The 22,502-nt window shown below is 47.1% G+C and overlaps 1 protein-coding gene across 5 annotated transcripts in view; it reads right to left on the minus strand.

Moving 5' to 3' along the window:
* Positions 1-14,964: 14,964 nt before the first annotated feature.
* The window catches only part of dbr1 (debranching RNA lariats 1), a 29,244-nt gene continuing 21,706 nt past the window's right edge, over positions 14,965-22,502 (minus strand). For all 5 annotated transcript variants that reach the window (XM_038789036.1, XM_038789037.1, XM_038789035.1 and 2 more), the window contains 4 exons: positions 22,090-22,314; positions 17,411-17,491; positions 17,017-17,162; positions 14,965-16,016 (listed from right to left, as the gene is read on the minus strand). In XM_038789036.1, coding sequence (XP_038644964.1) covers positions 15,329-16,016; positions 17,017-17,162; positions 17,411-17,491; positions 22,090-22,314 — 1,140 coding nt within the window. In that variant the 3' untranslated portion in view covers positions 14,965-15,328. The remainder of the gene's footprint in view (positions 16,017-17,016; positions 17,163-17,410; positions 17,492-22,089; positions 22,315-22,502) is intronic.

A 22,502-nucleotide genomic window follows, 5' to 3' on the forward strand; every position in this document is an offset into this window, starting at 1 on the left:
CAGCCCTCCGGTCGTTTTTAGGACTGGTTGGGTATTGTCGGAACCATATAGATGGTTTTGCGACCAAAGCAGCCCCCCTCTCAGACCTCCTAAAGAAAGGAGCCACTTGGGAATGGCTTCCGCAGCATACAGATGCTGTGGATGCTTTAAAACATGCCCTCATCGCAGCCCCCGCACTACAGGTTCCAGACCCACTCTCCCCCTATGCTATAGAGGTAGCTTCCACAGATCGCACCCTTTCGGCCGTGCTCCTCCAGGACCGGCACGAACAGTTAAGACCCGTGGCTTACACCTCCAAAGTTTTAGATCCTGTGGAGCAGGGATTTTCAGCCTGTGAAAGGCACCTGCTCGCAAATTTCTGGGCAGTGCAATATTTTTCTTACATAACCGGACTAAACCCCATCACCATCCTCACGGAACACACCCCCACCTAACTTTTATTAGACTTACGTCTAAAGGACGGCACAGTTAGCCAGATCAGAGCAGCCAGATGGACCCTTCTTTTGCAGGGACGGGACATCACTGTTAAAACGACTAAGACCCACACTTTCTTAGCCGACAACCTACAGTACCCAGGCACCCACCATCAATGTGAAATCATCTCACCGCACCACAACACAGGCCCCTTTATCGCAAAGACACCCCCCAAAAAGATAGGCAGTTCACCCCAGAGCCCCCAGCATACAGACACATGCGCACCCCTAAGAATATATGTGGATGGTTCTTCCACTATATTAGATGGGAAACGCATTACAGGATATGGTATTTATGTTGAGGACGCGCAGGGACGCGCCCTAGAAGAAATTTCATTAAAACTGCCAGGACACTTAGGCGCGCAAGTAGCAGATCTAGCGGCCATTGCATACATTGTAGATCACCCAGATTCGTTCCCCAGCCCAGCAGACATATACTCGGACAGCCTCTATGTCTGTAACAGCCTTACAGAGTTCCTGCTCCTGTGGAAAGCAAGAGGTTTTGTTTCTGCGTACGGTAAAACCCTTCCTTCAGCCCCATTGCTCCGCCACATTTTAGACAAAGCACAGGACAGGATATTTGGCATTATTAAAGTACGAAGTCACAACCGTTCTTCCCCACCTGGAAATGTAAAAGCCGACGCACTGGCTAAAGCAGGTTCCAGGCATGGTCATTTTTGGAACCCCCCCCCCCGAAAGCGCCCCAGTAAATGCAGTTCAGGTCTCGCAGACAAATATTGAAGATTTAGTGCAGGCCCAGAAGCAAGATAGTAATCTCAGGGAGATTTTAAAGGGAAAATTCCCAGCCCCGTACGATAGGTTTAAAAACGCACTGACCACACATGACGGTGTGATCCTAACAGACACCCTTTATGTGGTCCCTGAACAGGACCGGAATCAGCTTATTTGTTTGTTCCATGATAGTCATGGACATCAGGGAATTGACCCCACTACAGCCCACCTCAGGCAGCTCTGTTGGTGGCTGAATTTAAAGAAAGACGTCATGCACTATATAGAAAATTGCCTTATCTGTGCCCAAAACAATCCGGACAGATATGCGAAGAAAGCTCAGCTTAGCCACACCCGCCCCGTTAATGGCCCCTGGACTAACCTCCAGATTGATTTTATAGGACCATTGCCCCCTTGCAGGAATGGTTACAAGTATGTGTTAGTTGTTATAGACACGTTTACGAAATGGGTAGAAGCATTCCCATCTAGGACAAATACAGCAAAGACCACGGCTAAGATTTTAACCCACCACATCTTTACGAGATGGGGACTCCCCTGCAGCATTGAATCCGACCAAGGCTCCCATTTTACGGGATGTGTCATGAAGAACGTCCTCACGATATTTGGCATTACCCAAAAATTCCACATCGCATACCACCCCCAGTCAAGTGGTATCTTGGAGCGAATGAATCGGACCCGAAAAGCAACCCTCAGAAAAATGGTCCAACAAAACAACACCCCTTGGGATTCAGTCCTCCCTTTTGCGTTGATGTTTTTGCGTAACACTGTTTCAACTTCCACATGATACACCCCACACACTCTCATTACCGGACGCCCCATGAAAGGCACAGAATTTTTATTAGCACTTGACTTGACCAGCCCCGAAGTGACGGCCCTCACCCACGAGAACGCAGTGAACCAATTGGTAGGGAATATTAAAACGGCCCAATAGCAGCCGCAGTAAAATTAGGCACAAGGAAGTAACAGAGCAAAGCCTGTTTCGACAAGACAGTGCATGCGACTGGATTTTGAGGTAGGACAGCAGGTCATGCTCTCTATTTACAACCCCAGCACATTGGGCAGCACGGTAGCATGGTGGTTAGCATAAATGCTTCACCGCTCCAGGGTCCCAGGTTCGATTCCGGCTTGGGTCACTGTCTGTGTGGAGTCTGCACGTCCTCCCCGTGTGTGCGTGGGTTTCCTCCGGGTGCTCCGGTTTCCTCCCACAGTCCAAAGATGTGCGGGTTAGGAGGATTGGCCAGGCTAAATTGCCCTTAGTGTCCTAATAAATAAGGTTAATAGGGGTTGTTGGGTTAGTGGTATAGGGTGGATACGTGGGCTTGAGTAGGGTGATCATTGCTCGGCACAACATCGAGGGCCGAAGGGCCTGTTCTGTGCTGTACTGTTCTACATTCTATGTTCTATTCCTGTCACCCAAGTATACGGGTCCGTACTCGATTGCAGATAAAGTAAGCCCCTCGGTTTATAAGATTAAGTACCCCAACGGGAAGACTGTGTGGTTTCATATAAACCAACTCAAGGCATATGGCTCACAGTCTAACCATGCGCACCACGTCATGCTCGACGCAGCAGACCACGCCCCGCCCACATCCAACGTATCCCTAGCCTCCCCCAGCACGTCCAGCCCATCCACGGACTCGACCTCGACTCCGCCCCCAACTCCAGACTCCGCCCCGGAACGCCCAAAAGCAGCAGCAGCAGAGACAGCGACTGCGACACAGACTTCAGCCACAGCACGCCTCCCTACTATCCCCATGCAACAGGCCCCACACCCGGTGATCTCTTCCTGATCACATTCCTTAACAGCCCTCACCAAAGACCACTGCCCTACGATGATGATCCCGACTCCGTCCCCACAGAACTAGACACGACTATTTGGCACCGTGACACTTCGTACAGGCTCGTCCGGAACGACGAGATGGACCCTAAGTCACACCATGCAGCTTTAGCAACCCTTATCCATACGAGAGTATGGCATCCGGGAGAAGAGGATGACATTGAGTCTGACTCCCAACACGTGAATCCCTTTGCGACCCTGTTCGCAACAGATAACTGAGGTGTCCAGATGATGTTTTAAAAAGGAACCGCTTGAGAGAGAAACGGTGTCCTTTCTGATGGAACCTGCACGATGTTTGTTCCATGTTTGTTTGTTTTGTGTTTGTATGTGTCCTTTGTTTCAGTTTCATCAGCTCCTACGGCCACACGCCCCATTTGTCCGCGGATAGCTACGGGAACTTGACGGCATGCTTATCAGCCAAAACCGCTGAGAGCTTGCCCGATCCCTATTCGTAACTGCTCTTCTGATTTGAGGATACACTTATCAGCAGGAACCACTGAGAGCTTGCCAGACCCCAGTTCATAACTGCTCTTCTGGTTTGACGGTAGAGCCTTTACAGCAACCCCCCACAATGACTACATTCTTGCCCGTTACTCAGGCAGTGGATAAATGGCAGTGGTACCCGCCCTCTGGTCAGCCAAGCTCGGGTCCATCCAACTCTTACCCGTTGCGGCCCATACGCACCACATTTCGGCACTCTTGGTTAAAAAGTTTTGTTTTATTTTCAGGTGACCCTTCGGTTGCCACCCCTCCTGCTATTTACATCCTCAAACATTTGGATGGTAAATCACACAGCCTGCGAGACGGCTCGCACTGTGTCAGTATTTTTAAGTGTGTCTTGTCCTGAAATTCGTTTTTTAAAAAAAATGAGGGAGTCACAGATGGTGACCAATTATAAAGGGAAATTGGCACTAAAGGACAGACATGCTAACGTACAAGATATTAAACAAGGTAGTAATAGACACTATGCTTGATCCACAGAATTCCAGAAGCTCTAGGAAGAGAACAGAGGAAGAGAAGGAAGAAATGAGAAGAAGAGAACAATGAAGACATCCTATGTGTTTTTCGTTATTACAATTTGTATTCGGTTGCGCGCGAAAACCACACACCCCCACTCCACCGGCTGTTAATGATTCACTTCCCCATAGCACCCAGAGCCCAGTGACAAGTAACAACACACCGTCATGGTGTGATAGGTTTATCACATGGTACTCCCTTTCATATGTAGTCGAATCACTTCTGGCATTGGCAATACTCTGCAGCATCGTGCAGACTATTTGCATGAAAAGTGGCAAAGGAGAGCCTACCGCTCTCACACCCCGGTATACAGGATGAGATCCCCTATTTTCGGTTTCCACCAGGCCCCCGAACCCCTTGAGATATAATAAAGAACTTTCGTTTTGTTTGTGCGTCATTTGTAAATAAAGAAATGTGTTTCGTTTGCAACTGAAAGATTGTCCAACTCTGTGCTTGACTGCCAAGCCAGAGAAAAATGTGAATGCTGCTATTATTTTGTACTGATAGGAAGTTAGTATGTTTGGATGATTTAAGTGAGAGTAGTTTATTGAGGATAGTTAGAGGTTCCAGTTCTTGTTCTGTAATGCATGTCCCTTTTATGACATAGTGCCACTTAGAATTGTCAGTTAAAATTTCTTGCATAGTTATGGTCAGTGTAGAGGCCAGGGAAGGGTGCTCGTTGGGTCAGGGAGGGAAGATGACGTAGTTATGTGATCCTTCACGCTTCGAGTTAGGGATCACAAGGAGGGAGTGTAGCCACCTGGGTTGGCCGCTTCCCAACTTTAAAATGGAGATTCGCTAAGAATGCAGGGAAATTCAGCCAAGGACAGAAAAACAAGCAGGTGCAAAATCTCCTGTATATTAGAACTGTATATTAGATAATCGAGGCCGAGCCAGACTCCTCGGCGCCAGCAGGAGCCAAGACAAAGGAAGGCCAACGGACACTTAGGAACCGCCCAGCGATCAGGGAACAGCTCCAGTATTGGAGAAATCGATCCAAGTGATCAGAACACAGTCCAATCACTTGGAACCAGCTACGGGGCCCGCCCAAAAGGGCGCGAAGCCCCTGGGGACTATAAAGTAGAGTCCCCAAGTTCAATCCGTTCTTCTTGGCAGGGTCTCCCAGCAGCTCGAAACAACCCTTGACAGAGACCTGCCTAGCAGCTGCACCAACAAGTAGGTGTCCAGTCAACGCACGCTACGAGATAGACGCTCCGAACCATTAGTCCATACCAGCTGGAACCCTGCAGACTCAGGATCGAACGAGAGGCCAATTGTTCCCCTGACCTAGTGGGTCCCTTTTCCAAAGCTAAGTATTGGCCTGTTAGTGTTAGTGAAGAAATATCTCCTTATGTCTGTCTGAAATGGTTTACCCTGAATCCTGAGACTGTGACCCCTGGTTGTGGACACACCCATCATTGGTAACATCTTCCCTGCATCTACCCTGTCTCATCCTGTTAACATTTTATAAGTCTCTATGAGATCCCCTCTTATTCTTATGAACTCCAGCGAGAACAATCCTAACCTCGTCAATCTCTCCTCATATGACAGTCCCGCCATCCCTGGAATCAGTCTGGTAAATCTTGGCTGTACTCCCTCGAGAGCAAGAATATCCTTCTTCAGAGAAGGAGATCAAAACTGCACACAATACTCCAGGTGTGGCCTCACCAAGACCCTGTGTAATTGCAGCAACACATCCCTGCTTCTATACTCGAAACCAACATACCATTAGCCTTCTTTGCCGCCTGCTGCACCGGCATGTTACACTCAGCGACTGGTGCACAAGGACACCGAGGTACCGCTGCACCTCCCCTCTCCCAATTTACATCCATTCAGGTAGTAATCGGCCTTCCTGTTTTTGCTTCCAAAGTGAATAACTGATCCAAACCTTGTGTTGCCCTATTATGTATTTTCTATTAAGTATTTTCATGTATTTGCTTTTATTCCCTTTTCTTCGCATGTACTTAATGATCTGTTGAGCTGCTTCCGGTGGCGGCGATGACATAGGAAGCCGCACATTAGGGAGCTCCCGTTTTGAACAGACTTTTCAGCTCTTTTTAGAGCCCAAAACGGAAATTTTTCGACGTCTCCCGGTGGGAGAAGGTGTGCTGATCGACTTTCCCCGCAGTCCATGACTCGAACTCGGAGTGGAAAGGGGGAAAACACGGCAGCAGCTCCCCAGAAAAAACAGGGGAAGGAATCCAAGATGGCGGCCGGCGGAGCTCCAGAGGAGTGGGCCCTGGAGCAACAAGCTGCTCTCCTGCGCTGTTTTGCAGACTTCAAGGCTGAGGTACTGAGCTCTCTGCAGGAAATGAACAGAAGGCTCTTGGAGATTCAGACGACCCAGGGTGCTGCCATCAAGGAGTTGCAGACGCAGGCCACTGAACGAGAGGAAGAGGCCGGGATCCTCGTGAGTAAGGTGGAGGGGCACGGGGCACTCCACAAGAAGTGGCAGGAACGCCTCGAGAAGCTTGATCACCGCATGAGGCGGACAAATCTGCGGATCTTGGGCCTTGCGGAGGGGCTGGAGGGGTCGGACCTGACAACCTACGTGGCTACGATGCTGAACTCGGTAGTGGGGGCCGGGTCTTTCCATCTGCCCTTGGAGCTGGAGGGAGCACACAGAGTACTGGCCAAGAGACCTAAGGAGAATGAACCCCCGCATGCGGTGCTGGTGAGGTTCCACCGGTTCAGTGATCGGGAGTGTGTGCTGCGCTGGGCCAAGAAGGTGAAGAGCAGCAATTGGGAGAATGGGGTAGTATGGATCTACCAGGATTGGAATGCGGAGGTGGCTAAGCAGCGGTCCGGATTTAATCGGACGAAAGAGGTGCTTTACAGGAAAAAGATAAAGTTCGGAATGTTGCAGCCCATGCGCCTGTGGGTAACTTATTTGGACCGGCGCCATTATTTCGAATCCCCGGAGGAGGCATGGGCCTTCGTGCGGATGGAGAAACTGGACTTGAGCTAGGGGTTGGGGGTTGCGGGGTCAGTTGTAATACTTTATTGCTGGATTCTGCTGTTGCTGTGTTCTCTTTTTTTTTGTACTTTTGCAATTTTGGTATGGTTATTTATGGGGGTGTTGTTTTGTTATGTTTTTTTTGCTGTGGGGCATTGTTTGAGTTTTGTATCTTGCGGGGAGGGTTGGGGGGGCTTGTATTCTATGTCGGGTTGGGGTATGGAGTGGGGCTGGTATTTGGGAGCTGCGTCAGAAGGGTGTGGTGGGGCAGTGCGAAAGCGCGGGCTTTCCTCTGGTTTCCCGCGCTGCGGGGCTGGGGGGGCGGAGACGGTGACGGGGGGAGGCGGGGCCTGAAGTGGTTCTTCCCCGCACTGGAGCGGTGCCTGGAGGAGGGATAGATTGAAGGATGATCCCACTTTGGGAGGGGTCGGGTTATTGGCGGGAGTTTCCGGCGTCAGCAGAAGTGGCTAGGAGGGTTCCTAGCCTTGGGGGGGGGGGGGGGGGGGGGGGGGAATACCGGGTTGCTGCTGGTAGGGTCAGGAAAGAGCTGGCGGGGGCAGAGGTGAGGTGTTGTCGCTGTGGGGACTGGGTCGGGCAGGGGGTGCTGGCCTGGGGCGGGCAGTTGACGGGCTATGGCTAGCCGACAGGGGAGGGGGAGCGGGACGCCCTCTGATCCGGTTGGTCACCTGGAATGCGAGAGGATTGAATGGGCCGGTGAAGCGGTCGAGGGTACTTGCTCATCTGAAGGGGCTAAAGGCAGATGTGGCAATGCTTCAGGAGACTCACCTGAAGGTGGCGGATCAGGTCCGTCTGAGGAAGGGATGGGTAGGGCAGGTTTTCCACTCTGGGTTGGATGTGAAGAACCGGGGAGTGGCGATTCTGGTGGGGAAAAATGTGTTGTTTGAGGCATCTGAGGTGGTGGCGGATAAGGGAGGTAGGTATGTTATGGTTAGGGGCAGGCTACAAGGAGAGAAGGTGGCACTGGCTAGTGTGTATGCCCCAAATTGGGACGATGCGGGCTTTATGAGGCGTATGTTGGGACGGGTCCCGGATCTGGAGGCGGGAGATCTGACCATGGGGGGGGACTTTAATACGGTGTTGGATCCTTCACTGGATCGGTCCAGCTCTAGGACGGGTAGGAGGCCGGCGGCGGCCAAGGTACTGAGAGGGTTTATGGATCAGATGGGTGGGGTGGATCCATGGAGGTTTGTGAGGCCGAGGGCACGGGAGTACTCTTTCTTCTCCCACGTACATAGGGTCTACTCTCGGATAGACTTCTTCGTGGTGAGTAGGGGACTGATTCCGAGAGTGGAGGAGGCCGAGTATTCGGCCATTGCAATCTCCGACCACGCTCCGCATTGGATAGAGTTGGAGATGGGGGAGGTACGGGACCAGCGCCCGTTGTGGTGGTTGGATGTGGGGTTGTTGGCGGAGGAGGAGGTGTGTAGGAGGGTCTGGAAAAGTATTGAGGGGTACCTCGAGGTGAATGATACGGGGGAGGTTCAGGTGGGGGTAGTCTGGGAAGCCCTGAAGGCAGTGATTCGTGGGGAGCTGATATCCATCCGGGCACACAGGGAGAGGAGCGAGAGGAGTGAGAGGGATAGACTGGTGGGAAAGATGCTGGAGGTGGACAGGAGGTACGCAGAGGCACCAGAGGAGGGACTGTTGGGGGAGAGGCGCAGCCTGCAGGCTAAATTTGATTTGCTGACCACTAGAAAGGCGGAGGTACAGTGGAGGAAGGCACAAGGGGCAGTGTACGAACATGGTGAAAAGGCGAGTAGGATGCTGGCTCATCAGCTCCGCAAGCGGGATGCGGCTAAGGAAATTGCTGGAGTAAGAGACAAGAGTGGGAATGTGGTGCGCAAGGGGGTAGAGGTGAATGAGGTCTTCAAGGACTTTTACGGGGAACTGTACCGGTCGGAGCCAACGGGGGAGAGGAGGGGAATGGAGAGGTTCCTCGACGGGCTTTCTTTCCCGAAGGTGCAGGAGGAGCAGGTGGAGGGGTTGGGTGCGCCGATTGAGCTGGAGGAGCTAGTTAAGGGGATCGGGCAGATGCAGTCAGGGAAGGCACCGGGGCCGGATGGGTTCCCGGTGGAATTTTATAAAAGGTTTGTGGACCTGGTGGGCCCCTTGCTGGTGCGGACACTTAATGAAGCGTGGGAAGGGGGGTCTCTGCCCCGACGATGTCACGGGCGCTGATCTCGTTAATTTTAAAGAGGGACAAGGACCCCCAGCAGTGTGGTTCATACAGGCCCATATCTCTCCTCAACGTAGATGCCAAGGTGCTGGCAAAAATTCTGGCCACCAGGATAGAGGACTGTGTGCCAGGGGTTGTGCACGAGGACCAGACAGGTTTTGTGAAGGGAAGGCAGCTGAAGACGAATGTGCGGAGATTGTTGAACGTCATCATGATGCCGGCGATTGAGGGGGAGGCAGAGATAGTGGTGGCGCTGGATGCGGAGAAGGCCTTCGATAGAGTGGAGTGGGGGTACTAATGGGAGGTGTTGGGGAGGTTTGGATTTGGTGAAGGGTTCATTAGATGGGTAAGGCTGCTATATGAGGCCCCGATGGCGTGCGTGGCCATGAATGGGAGGAGGTCGGAGTACTTCTGGCTTTACCGAGGCACCAGGCAGGGTTGCCCCCTGTCCTCCTTGTTGTTTGCACTGGCAATCGAGCCGCTGGCGATGGCGTTGAGGGATTCAGAGAGGTGGAGAGGTTTGGTGCGAGGTGGGGAGGAACAAAGGGTGTCGTTGTATGCCGATGACCTGTTCCTGTATGTGGCGGACCCGGTGGGAGGGATGCCGGGGGTGATGGAGCTGCCAGCTGAGTTTGGGACCTTTTCAGGTTATAAACTAAATTTAGGCAAGAGTGAGGTGTTTGTGGTGCACCCTGGAGACCAGGAGGAAGGGATTGGTAGGCTCCCGCTTAGGCGGGCAGGGGAGAGCTTTAGGTACCTGGGGGTGCAGGTGGCCAGGGACTGGAGGACTCTTCACAAACATAATTTCACCAGACTTGTAGATCAGATGGAGGAGGAGTTCAAGAGGTGGGACATGCTGCCATTGTCGTTGGCGGGGAGGGTGCAGTCCGTCAAAATGACGGTGCTTCCAAGGTTCTTGTTCCCTTTTCAGTGCCTGCCCATCTTTATCCCCAGGGCCTTCTTTAGGAGAGTGACTAGCAGTATTTTGAGCTTTGTGTGGGCACATGGGACTCCGAGAGTGAGGAGGGTGTTCCTGGAGCGAGGGAGGGATAGAGGCGGGCTGGCGCTGCCCAACCTTCTGGGGTACTATTGGGCGGCCAATGTGTCAATGGTGCGTAAATGGGTGATGGAGGGGGGAGGGGCGGCATGGAAAAGAATGGAGATGGCGTCATGTAGAGGTACGAGCCTGGGTGCCATGGTAATGGCGCCGTTGCCGCTCTTCTCTAAGAGGTTTACCACGAGCCCGGTGGTGGCGGCGACCCTAAGAATCTGGGGATAGTGGAGACGGCATAGGGGGGAAAACAGGGGGCTCGATGGAGGCTCCATTGGATGGCAATCATCGGTTCATCCCAGGGAACAGGGATGGGGGATTTAGGGGGTGGCAAAGGGTGGGCATCAGTAAATTGAGGGACCTCTTTATTGGCGGGAGGTTTGCGGGCCTGGGGGAACTGGAAGATAAATTTGGGCTTCCCCAAGGGAACATGTTCAGATACTTGCAGGTAAAGGCGTTTGCTAGGCGACAGGTAGAGGGATTCCCTTTGCTGCCCTCGCGGGGGACAATGGACAGAGTGCTTTCGGGGGTGTGGGTCGGAGAGGGGAAGGTGTCTGACATCTATAAGGTAATGCAGGAGGTGGAGGAGTCGTTAGTGGAGGAGCTGAAGGCTAAATGGGAGGAGGAACTCGGGGAGCAGATTGAGGACGGAACTTGGGCGGATGCCTTGGAGAGAGTCAACTCTTCCTCCTCATGTGCGAGGCTTAGTCTCATCCAATTTAAGGTGCTGCACCGGGCCTACATGTCCGGGACTAGGATGAGTAGGTTCTTTGGGGGTGAGGACAGGTGCACCAGATGTTCGGGGAGTCCAGCGAACCACGCCCATATATTCTGGGCATGCCCAGCACTGGAAGAATTCTGGAAGGGGGTGGCGGGGACGGTGTCGAGGGTGGTTGGTTCCAGGGTCAAACCAGGGTGGGGACTCGCAATTTTTGGAGTTGCGGTAGAGCCGGGAGTGCAGGAGGCGAAAGAGGCCGGTGTCCTGGCCTTTGTGTCCCTAGTAGCCCGACGAAGGATCTTGCTACAGTGGAAGGATGCGAGGCCCCCAAGTGTGGAGACCTGGATCAGTGACATGGCGGGATTTATAAAATTGGAAAGGGTCAAATTTGCCCAGAGAGGATCAATACAAGGGTTCTATAAACGATGGCAGCCTTTTCTGGACTTCCTGGCTCAAAGATAAGTATCTTCTTGGTCAATAGCAGCAGCAACCCGGGGAGAGGGGTTGGGGGGGGAAGGGGAAGGGGAGGGGGGGGAAGGTGGGGGGGAGGGGGCCTTATTGTAGTTTCTATTATGTAACTTAACATTGTATTAATTTGCGTTGTTAAAATGCTGTGTTTTTCATGGAGGTGGGGCGAATGTTTATGATTGCTAATATTATTGTTATTTTTGGTATTTTATTATGGTTCGTTGTTGTTGTATAAATTCAAAATTTTTCAATAAAAATTATTTTAAAAAAAATGATCTGTTGAGCTGCTCGCAGAAAAATTCTTTTCACTGTACCTCGGTACACGTGACAAAGAAATCCAATCCAATCATACTGCATCTCCCATTGATTTGCCCTCTCCCAACCCGTCCAGATCATGCTGTAGGATCCCTGCATCGTCACAATTCACCTTGCCATCTAACTTGGTATCATCTGCAAACTTTGAGATGTAACATTTTGTTCTCTCATCCAAATCATAAATATATATTGTGAATAGCTGAGGTCCCAGCACCGATCCCTGTGATACCCCACTAATTACAGCCTGCCAATTTAAAAAGGACCCATTAATCCCTCCTCTTTGTTTCCTCTCTGCCAACCAGTTTTCTATCCACCTCAATACGTTTCCCCAATCTCACGCTTTAATTTTGCACAATAATCTCTTATGCGGGACTTTTGTCAACGCCTTCTAAAAGACCAAATATGCCACATCGACTGGCTCCCTTGTCAACTGTACTGGTTACATCTTCAAAGAATTCCAACAGATTTGTCAAGCATGATTTTCCCTTCATAAATCCATGCTGACTCTGACTGATCCTGGCACTGCTTTCTAAATATTCCGCTATAAAGTCCTTAATGGATTCAAGCATTTTTCCCACTACCGATGTTAGGCTCACTGGTCTATAATTCCCTGCTTTCTCTCTACCTCCCTTTTTGAATATTGGAGTGATGTGAGCCACCCTCCAATCTGCAGGGACAGTTCCAGAGTCTATATAATCCTGGAAGATGACCACCAATGCATCCACTATTTCCAGAGCCACCTCCTTAAGCACTCTGGGATGCAGATTCTCAGGCCCTGGGGGTTTATCCGCCTTCAATCCCATCAATTTTCCCAGCACCATTTCCCTACTAATGTTGATCTCCCTCAGTTCTTCCCTCTCACTAAACCTTTTGTTCTCCAGCATTTCTGGTATCTGATTTGTGTCCTCTTTTGTGAAGATAGAACCAAAGTATGCATTCAATTACTCAGCTATTTGTTCTTTATTATGTATTCCTGTTTCTGTCTGTAGGGGGCCTACATTTCTCTTTACCAATCTCTTTCTCTTCACATATCTATAGAAACTTAAGTGTCAGTTTTTATGTTCCCTGCAAGTTGCCTTTCGTACTGTACTTTCTCCTTCTTAATCAATCGCTTCTTCCTTCTTTGCTGAATTCTAAACTGCTCCCACTCCTCAAACCTATTATTTTTCTTGGCCAATCTGTATGCTTCTTCCTTGATCGGATACTATTTCTAATTTCCTTTGTAAACCATGGATCGGCCCTCTTAACCCTTTTGCTTTTGTGCCAGACAGGAATGAACAGTTGCTGTAGTTCCCCCATGCATTCCTTGTTTGCCATTGTCTATCCAGTCATCCTTTAATTAACTCTCCCCAATCTATCAAGGCCAATTCACGCCTCAAAACTTCATAGTTCCCTTTATTAAGATTCAGCACCCTAGTCTCCGAATCAACTATTTCACTCTCCATCTCGAGAAAAAAATTCTATCTTGTTATGGTCGTTGGTTTGCAGGTGCAGCAAGTAATTTAAGGCAGCAAATGGAATTTTGTTCTTCATTGCTAGAGGGATGGAGTTTAAAAGCAGTGAGGTTATGTTGCAGCTGTATAGGGTGCTGGTGAGATCACACCTGTGTACAGTTTTGGTCTCCTTACTTGAGAAAGGGTGCACTGGCACTGGAGGGCACGAGAGGAGATTGACTAAGTTGATTCCAGAGTTGAGAGGATTAGCTTATGAGGAGAGACTTAGTAGACGGGGATCATACTCATTGGAATTTAGAAGAATGAGGGGGAATTTTATAGAAACATAAAATTATGAAGGGGATAGGATAGAAGCAGGGAGGTTGTTTCCACTGGCGGATGAAACTAGAACTAGATGGCATAGCCTCAAAATAAGGGGGAGCAGATTTAGGACTGCGTTCTTCACCCAAAGGGTCGTGAATCTGTGGAACTCCCTACCCAGTGAAGCAGTTGAGGCTACCTCGTTAAATGTTTTTAAGCCAAAAGTAGAGAGATTTTTGAACAGTAAAGGAATAAAAGGTTACATTGAGCGGACGGGTAAGTGGAGCTGAGTCCACAAAAAAATCAGCTATGATCTTATGGAATGCTAGAGCAGGCTCGCGGGGCCATAGTTCTTTGTTCTTACAGCTTCACGGCAATAGGACAGATGGGAGGTACTGAGCAAAAAGAAAAATACTGCAGATACTGGAAATCTCAAATAAAAACAGAAAACGTTGGACTACTCAGCAGGCCTAGCCACACCTCTGGAGAGGGAAATAGTGTTAACATTTCAGGTCAATGACCAAACACATTTGTTTCTGTGATATATTACAATATTTCACCCAATTCGTTTTTTAAAGCCTCAACTATACCTGTAATACTTTAGACATGTATTTAAAGTTGAGGGACAATTGGGAAAAATGACATGGTTTTTGAAGGCACGCTATTTTGGATTCAAGGAAATTTGTGGTTGTTCATTTGTGCAACATTGTTGGGCGTTGGTAAAGAGACCATCAACCCAACTCCTTCCACAATGGGCAGGTTTAGCAGCCAAGGTTCATTCAACCCAAATTCATCCATTGAATGCTTTTCAGAATGCGCTTTATACAATTATCCCTCCTTTATTGTTAGGAAGTCAGGTATAGTGTGCACCTGGATAGAAGATCCCAGCATTGAGGCTCCTGGCCACAGCTCAAAGTTGGAAATTAACTCCTTGGTTGCCATGTCCATTAGTGGACACAAATCATTTATTTCTTTTATGAATGGACCTGTAAATTAATTTGGTATGAAGATCAGTTCCCTATTCAAAAAGAACTTGCATCTCTAATATGTTAATCAACAACCAATTTAAGAAATAATTGTACCCAACTGAATTATTCTGGGATCATTGGTATGATCAATTTAATTTTCCTCTCGTGAACAATTTATTTTTAATTTTAAAAAAAACCAGCATGAATGCGCTGTAGCAAGGCCTCATTACAAGACAGCAACTGTGATAAGGTTAGATTATGGGTTACTGTGGTGTGGTACAGAGTTGTATGCAGTAGTCAGGTGCTGCGTTTAGTTGTTGTACTCTCAGGAATTGGCTGATAACAGTTCATTGCAGTTGTGATGTCAGTGGCTTTGGAACTGTTTGATTATATCTAAAAGAAAAACAAAAAAAATCAGTCCAGCACTGCTCGTGAAAGTAATCAAAGACTGGAATGAAGGTTTTTTGAAAATACTGTACCACAATTTTATTAGCTTTTTTCACGTGTGCACAGTATGGCTTATGTTTTAAAAGAATAGTATGTGTCACATCAATATAATAAAATTATTTGGCTACTCCATCACTACCTGGACAAACACATTAGAGAACAAATGTATGCATGGATTTATTTTTGACATTTAAAATACAGTTAGTGTAGTTCTACACTATTTCTACCCCGATTAGGCATGTTTTGTAATGTAGTTGCTGAGAAGTGCAGATGTTAAAAACAGAAAAGCTAAAGTCATCCTTGTCAATCTTAAAAACTCATTGTGTACAGTAGCTGATGCTCCTGAAGTTCAGTGTCTCTTCGCCTTGTGTAATCAATCATTCATTATCTTCATCCTCATTATTCTGTGCATGATATATATTCTGATTACGTCTCTTAATTAGTTTTATTCCACTGCTTCCATTCTCATGCTCGTTGCTAATTCGTTTCACAGCCTTTGTGCGTGTGCTTTTTCCTTCTCCCTCAGTCATGCTGCTGTCTCCAGACTTGCCCAGATCTTCATTTGCAGAGTCCTGCATCTCATCAGAAGATACAATCATAGAATCAGGGAGATCTCTTACATCAGAGAAATTTGCTGAGGAGTCCATAAAAGGGTGGTCTGGTGATGGTTCTATGGAATGTGTACTGAGTTCCCCATTATCATCATCATCATCTTCCAGTGTTATTTCATCTGGATTTATGGAGGAAGAAAGTCCAGAAGTGTCTGTGGTATAATCACTGGGCTCCTCAGGATTATCAGCACTGTCCAGATCATCCTCTTCTTCTCCCTCCATAAGCCCTTCATTTTCCATCTGTTTCACTTTAGCATTCAGATCAGTGAGGCCAAAGGTGGCACAGAACTCAGTTGTCTGGGGGTTAATCACATGGAGAGGTTCCCTTGATCTCTGTAAGTGTGCTGGGTCATAGGCAGGCACTATCTGGCTAAAGTTACTGGGGATCTGAAGGTTATGGCCTTGCTCTTCCAACAGTTCTTCAATGTCTTCTCCTGACACACTGTAGTCCCACCTGTATCAAAACAGAAGAAGTGATCAATACAAAAGAAATCAGATGAATATAAGCAGGATTTTAAGGGCTAAATCAAAATTTTACTTAGATGAACACAAGTATATTAACAGTTTGGGTTATGGAATCATAGAATGGTAGAGTCTATTTGGTCCATTGTGTTCATGCTGACTTTCTGCAAGAGCAGCTCAGCTTGTCTCTCTTTTCTTTTCCTTCTGGTACTCATCTACTTCCCTTCTGAAAGCCACAATTGAATCTGCCTCCAGCACCTGCTTAAGCAGTGCATTCCATATCCCAATGATTTACTGCACAAAATCTTTCCTCAATTCATTCATGGTTCTTGCCCTTTATTTGACCCTTCTGCCAATGGGGTTTCTATCCACTATGTCTACACCCCTCACAATTTTGAACACCTCCATTAAATCTACTCTTAAAAATTTTTATTTTTTAATTTTTTAAAAAAAGAGTACCCAATTCATTTTTTCCAATTAAGGGGCAATTTAGTGTGGCCAATCCACCTAGCCTGCATATCTTTGGGTTGTGGGGGCAAAACCCACGCAAACACGACGAGAATGTACAAACTCCACAGGAACAGTGACCCAGAGCTGGGATTGAACCTGGGACCTCGGTGCCATGAGACAGCAGTGCTAACCACTGCGTCACCGTGCTGCCCCCATCAAATCTACTCTTAACCTTCCCCAAGAACAGCCCCTGCTTTTCCAATCTATCCATGCAAGTGATGTCTCTCATCCCAAAAACCATTCTCTTCAATCCTTCCTGCACCCTTCACCTAAATTATGGTGCGCAGAATTGAACACAATATTCCAGTTGAGGTCATACCTATGTTTTATGACCGTTCAACATAACTCCATTGCTTTTGCTCAGTTTGAAAATGAGGACTTTAGAAATGTGCATTTTCAGCTTTAAAATGCTTGGAAAACAACCTGATTTTTATCCTGTTGTGAAATAGGCACTTTTAATACTGCAAATAGGCTAGACTTACTTTGCATGTAGACTGTTATTTTCTGGCATGTTCCATGTTTTAGGGGTGACATTAATTAAATCATTTGTTGCTTTTAGAATGGTCAGCCATTCAGAATCATACTCTAGGTGATCTGAAGCGTTTGGGTCATGCTCTATTTCCACAATCTAAAGTCAAGAAAAAAAAAGCATTGAAATTGCAAATTACACACTATGCTGCAGCCAGTAATGTAGAAATTAATAGGTTCCATTCAATATTCTACAAGCCTAATTTATCATTACAACGATTTTGCACTTTTTCTCTGGCCTCTTGTTCAATAACACTGAACACATGAATGTAAGCGCGAGTAGCAGGAAGAAGTCTTTCTGCTGGTAATTTGTTTCCAATCAAAATTATACCAAATGTTGCATAATACCTGTAGAAAATCTCTGCGAGGGAGGCATTTATCTAGAGCCAAAAATTTTGTTGCTTTTGGCAGCTGCTCACCGTTACTCTTCTATAAGGGAACAAAAAGAATAAACCGCTTTGGGTTAAGTTGTGTCAACGTACACTTATAACAGACCATATCTTCTTCACCATCAGAGCCTTGGTAAACACACAAATTAAAATTAATTCTCTGAATGCGAATGGCATTGGCAAGGTTGGTAATTATTGTCCATTGCTGGCTGCCAAGGTGTAGTGGTGGTGAGTCACATTCTTGAATTGTTAATGGCGATTTGTTACAATGGAGTGAGGGAAATTAAGAGTCCACCACACTGGCGTGGACTAGAATCACCAGACGATATAAAAGACAACAGGTTTTCTTCCTTGAAGGACATTAATGAGCCAGATGGGATTTCCATCAGCTTTAAAAATCACACACACGTGAAAAAAGTCAACTAAATTTCTCAAGTTGCCAAGGTTCTCCATCACAGTAGGCCAGGCTTCAGAATTACTAATCCTATAACAGAACCACTTCACAATTGTATTACTGAAAAAGGGATACCACTCACTACCCATCTCCAATTCATAGTAGCCATTGAACACCTGCCAAAAATTATCGAAAGGACATTGTGCTTGCATATTACAGTTTGTGAATAAAGTAATGCAGTACACATCTACTTTGTGAGAACCGTATTTTATGGATAAACAAGGTTGGGCGATCAATTACTGTAAACATGTAGGTCCTAATGCTGGGAAGAGAAATTCAGCAAATCTTGCAGCATTCATGTATCAAAGTGCGCAATCAATATGATCTTTCTTAATTATCCAAAGCACATTACCCACTGTCTTTGAAAATATGAGCCCCTGATCAAGTCAGAAGAGGGGTCATTGCTATACCTCTTTTTATATAGTGCGAGTTTCTCTTCAGAAAAGCAAACAAACATATTGCCGTGGATTTTCCACTCTGGATCAGGACCTGAACCCCTATTTCTGACCCTGATCAGACAAAAATATACACACTTGCCCTCCTCCGATTTTTTTTAGGGTAATCTTCCAAAGGGGGACCTGCAGAATTCAAATTAGCATAGAACAACACGGAAGAATGATGAGGATCCACACAGAAGCCACACCACCTTTATGGAAGTGGCTGCAATATTCTGGTAAGTAAAGAGTTTAAATGTCTCAATGCTTTTTCTAAAAACAAAGGAGAGAAGGTAAGTGGCTGGAGGAGGGGAGTGGGAAAGAGAGAAAGAGGGGTGGGTAAGGGAGTAAGTAGTGTGGGCAAGATAAATGGATAAGGAAGGCAAGAAGGATGGGTAAGGTAGCTGGATGGGTGGTGAGGTTGGGTCAGGTGAAAGTGATTGGTGGACCAGTTCTGTAGTTACCCAGGTTTTAAACCGGGTAACATTTCCTGGGTAACTATTCAGATAAGTTGGAACCGTCCAAAGTCTCTGGCTCTAACTCAAGAGTTGAAGATTTTTTGGAAAGTCCCAGGGAGCAGGGGAATTATCCATCGCAAGCCCAACATCTCAGGCAATTCCCACTGAGGTCACTGCGTTGCAACTTCAGAGGGATCCCATTATGCATCTTCAGGGTACGTCTGGTCTCTGACTATCTGGAGATCAGAAGATTTGTGCAAATGTCAAGTTTGATTGGATATGCTATAGTAAGATAGCATTCTTCCTTCCCATTCCTTGGTCTGAATTTTTGTCATCTCTTTCACCCTCAACAGCAAACATATTTTTAAAAGTATTTTAATTCAAAGTTTACCATTTGAAAAACATAACAACACAACACCCCATTCCACCTCTTTCCATCTCTCTCTCTCTCTCTCCCCCCCCTAACAATAACTAGTTCTCCTAAATGCAAATACACGTCGGCAGGTCTGACACCCCAAATATGGCCCCCAGAAGTCAGCTCCAAGTCCACATGCAAGATTGCTGAAAAGCAGGACCAGAACATACGTAGATGATTAGCTGGGCCCCTCCCACACTGTTCACAGATATCCTCTACCCCATCAAACAGCCATCTCATCCTCTATTTCATCAGCTGCTCTCCATCCACCACCTTTAGCTGAATCTTGCACATGAGGTTATGGCATTCACCCTCTGCAGCACCTCACACCGCAATCCCTCCTCTAGTGCCACCCTCCCCCCTCCAGAAAAACATCTTCCTCCAAAAGACTCCCTTAAATCACTGAGACGACTCCACCCTCCAACCCCGTCACCGACAACACCTCGTCCGACAACGAGGAGGCAAGTGCTGCAGGAAAGGTTGGAAAGACCTTTTTTGCAAAGTCCTGCACGTACTTAAAACCCTCCCAACCGCAAACCCAAACTTGCGAGACGCCCCTCCTAGAACAAGTCCGTCATCTCCATCACCTCTCTTCTCAATGGCAAACATGCTGTTTACAATAGTTGAGTGCAGCAGTTGTTTTTTGGAAGTTGGGTGAAAAGCAGTTTACACTCAGCAAGTGATCTGTGACACACCTTCATGGAAGAGTTAAGTGGAATCCCATTTCATTTTCAATACAGGCTGGAAACCTAGCTGCTCTCCCCCCCCGCCCCCGAACCATTTGAGCAGCATCCAAAGTAATTCCTTTTCATACCTTCAATACATTTTTACACAATACCATTTTCTCTCTGCTTCGCAGGATGGTGAAGATCATAGCCATCAGTAACATGGGGAGCATTTGGCCTATTATTCTGGAGCTGGCATTTAGGAATAGCAGCCAATTAATCCCACACCCCTTCTCTTAACCCATGGCTCTGCAATTTTCCTTTAAAATATATATCCAATTCCCGAGCAGATAGAGGACGGGACTTGGGCGGAGGCCTTGAAGAGAGTCAACTCTTCCTCCTCAAGTGCGAGGCTTAGTCTCATCCAATCTAAGGTGCTGCACCGGGCCCACATGTCCGGGACTAGGATGAGTAGGTTCTTCGGGGGTGAGGACAGGTGCACCAGGTGTTCGGGGAGTCCTGCGAACCACGCCCATATGTTCTGGGCATGCCCAGCACTGGAAGAATTCTGGAAGGGGGTGGCGGGGACGGTGTCGAGGGTGGTTGGATCCAGGGTCAAACCAGGGTGGGGACTCGCGATTTTTGGAGTTGCGGTAGAGCCGGGAGTGCAGGAGGCGAAAGAGGCCGGTGTCCTGGCCTTTGCGTCCCTAGTAGCCCGTCGAAGGATTCTGTTACAATGGAAGGATGCAAGGCCCCCAAGCGTGGAGACCTGGATCAGTGACATGGCGGGATTTATAAAATTGGAAAAGGTCAAATTTGCCCTGAGAGGATCAATACAAGGGTTCTATAAACGATGGCAGCCTTTTCTGGACTTCCTGGCTCAGAGATAGGTAACTGGGTCAATAGCAGCAGCAACCCGGGGGGGAGGGGGGGGGGTGCATTATTGTAGTGTTTATTCTGTAACTTTATAGTGTGTTAATTTGCGTTGTTAAAATGCTGGGTTGTTCATGGGGATGGGGCGAATGTATATGATTGTTAATATTATTGTTATTTTCGGTATTTTACTAAGGTGCGTCAATGTTGTATAAAATCAAAATTTCTCAATAAAAATTATTTAAAAAAAAATATATATCCAATTCCCTTTTGAAAGTTAACCTTCAATTTACAAGTGCTAGAAATATTGATCAATTCTAGTAGATGCGACACATTTCATAACCCCTTGCTTCCACCCCATCTTCAATAATGGAGCGTATTATAAGAATTCCATTAGCTTCGGAAAAACAAACCAGTTTGCACCCAATTTCTGCTGCTATTGAAAATCAACAAGCATTAATTTAAAACACTTACTCACATTAAGAGAATAACAAAATCCTAAAGAATTCATATTTCCTTTTAAAATAACAGGACAGTGTATTCTGCAAGTTGGAAATGAAATCAGAAATGTTGGAAATCACTCAGCTGGTCAAAAGGACGACCAAAGGGAAAGTCTGGGATAGGGTGGTAGATAGAAGAGATGATGGTGCAAGGATGGTGGTAGTGGCAGAAGGAAAGAAGTAAAAGATGTATCCAGAGGAGGAGTACATGGGAAATGGAAAATCATCAACATCTGCCACACAAAAAACAAAACAAAAATAGGGCCAGTGGCTATGACCTGAAATTATTATATTCTACGTTCAGTTCAAAGGCTATAAAGTGCCTAATTGAAAGATGGGATACTGTTTATCGAGCTAAATTTCTGAGTTTTCACAATATGCCATTGTGATAATAATAATCTTTATTATTGTCACAAGTAGGCTTACATTAACACTGCAATGAAGTTACTGTGAAAATTCCCGAGTCCCAACACTCCGGCGCCAGTTCGGGCACATAGAGGGAGAATTCAGGATGTCCAATTCTCCTAACAAGCACGTCTTTCGGAACTTGTGGGAGGAAACTGGAGCACCGGGAGGGAACCCACGCAGACACTGGGAGAGAATGTGCATACTCCGCACAGACATTGACCCAAGCGGGAATCGAACCTGGGTCCCTGGCACTGTGAAGCAACAGTGCTAATCACTGTGCTACCATGAAGGTGCCGTGAGCAGGCATACTTGCTTTTCACAAATGTGTCATTTCTCTAGTTTCACACCACAAACAACAAGCATACTTTATTTCTGTAACATGCAATTAAGATAGAAGATGTAAAGTCTACATTTTTCCTCTCTCATCTTACTGGATGTTGCATTAAAGCTGCAAACTTCACATGTAGATGTGCTGCAAACCAATAAGAAGGCTTGAGATGCTGCAGAAGTTCTGTAGCTGCAGGACTGCCCAAAGTATTGGCCTCAACGTCTGGACGAAGGAAGGTCTTATGCTTAAGCAGCTGTTTTTTGTTACCATAGTGATAGATACCCCGTGGCCAATCATGTGACAGGAAGATATCCATGTGTTGTTTTATCTGAAAATAGAAAATAAGAGTAATGACGATGGTTCATTTCTTTTTTGCACTCTGAAATGCAGACAGGTAAGAAATAGACAACCTATGAAGGATGGTCCAAGGTTTATTACCTCTAACACAGGACAAATTTCTTGCATGTCTCATGAACGGGGAGCTATTAATTTTCTTTTATTATTTTTGCATGGATG

This window comes from Scyliorhinus canicula, chromosome 2 (assembly GCF_902713615.1).
Source record: "Scyliorhinus canicula chromosome 2, sScyCan1.1, whole genome shotgun sequence".
Taxonomy (NCBI): Eukaryota; Metazoa; Chordata; class Chondrichthyes; order Carcharhiniformes; family Scyliorhinidae; genus Scyliorhinus; species Scyliorhinus canicula.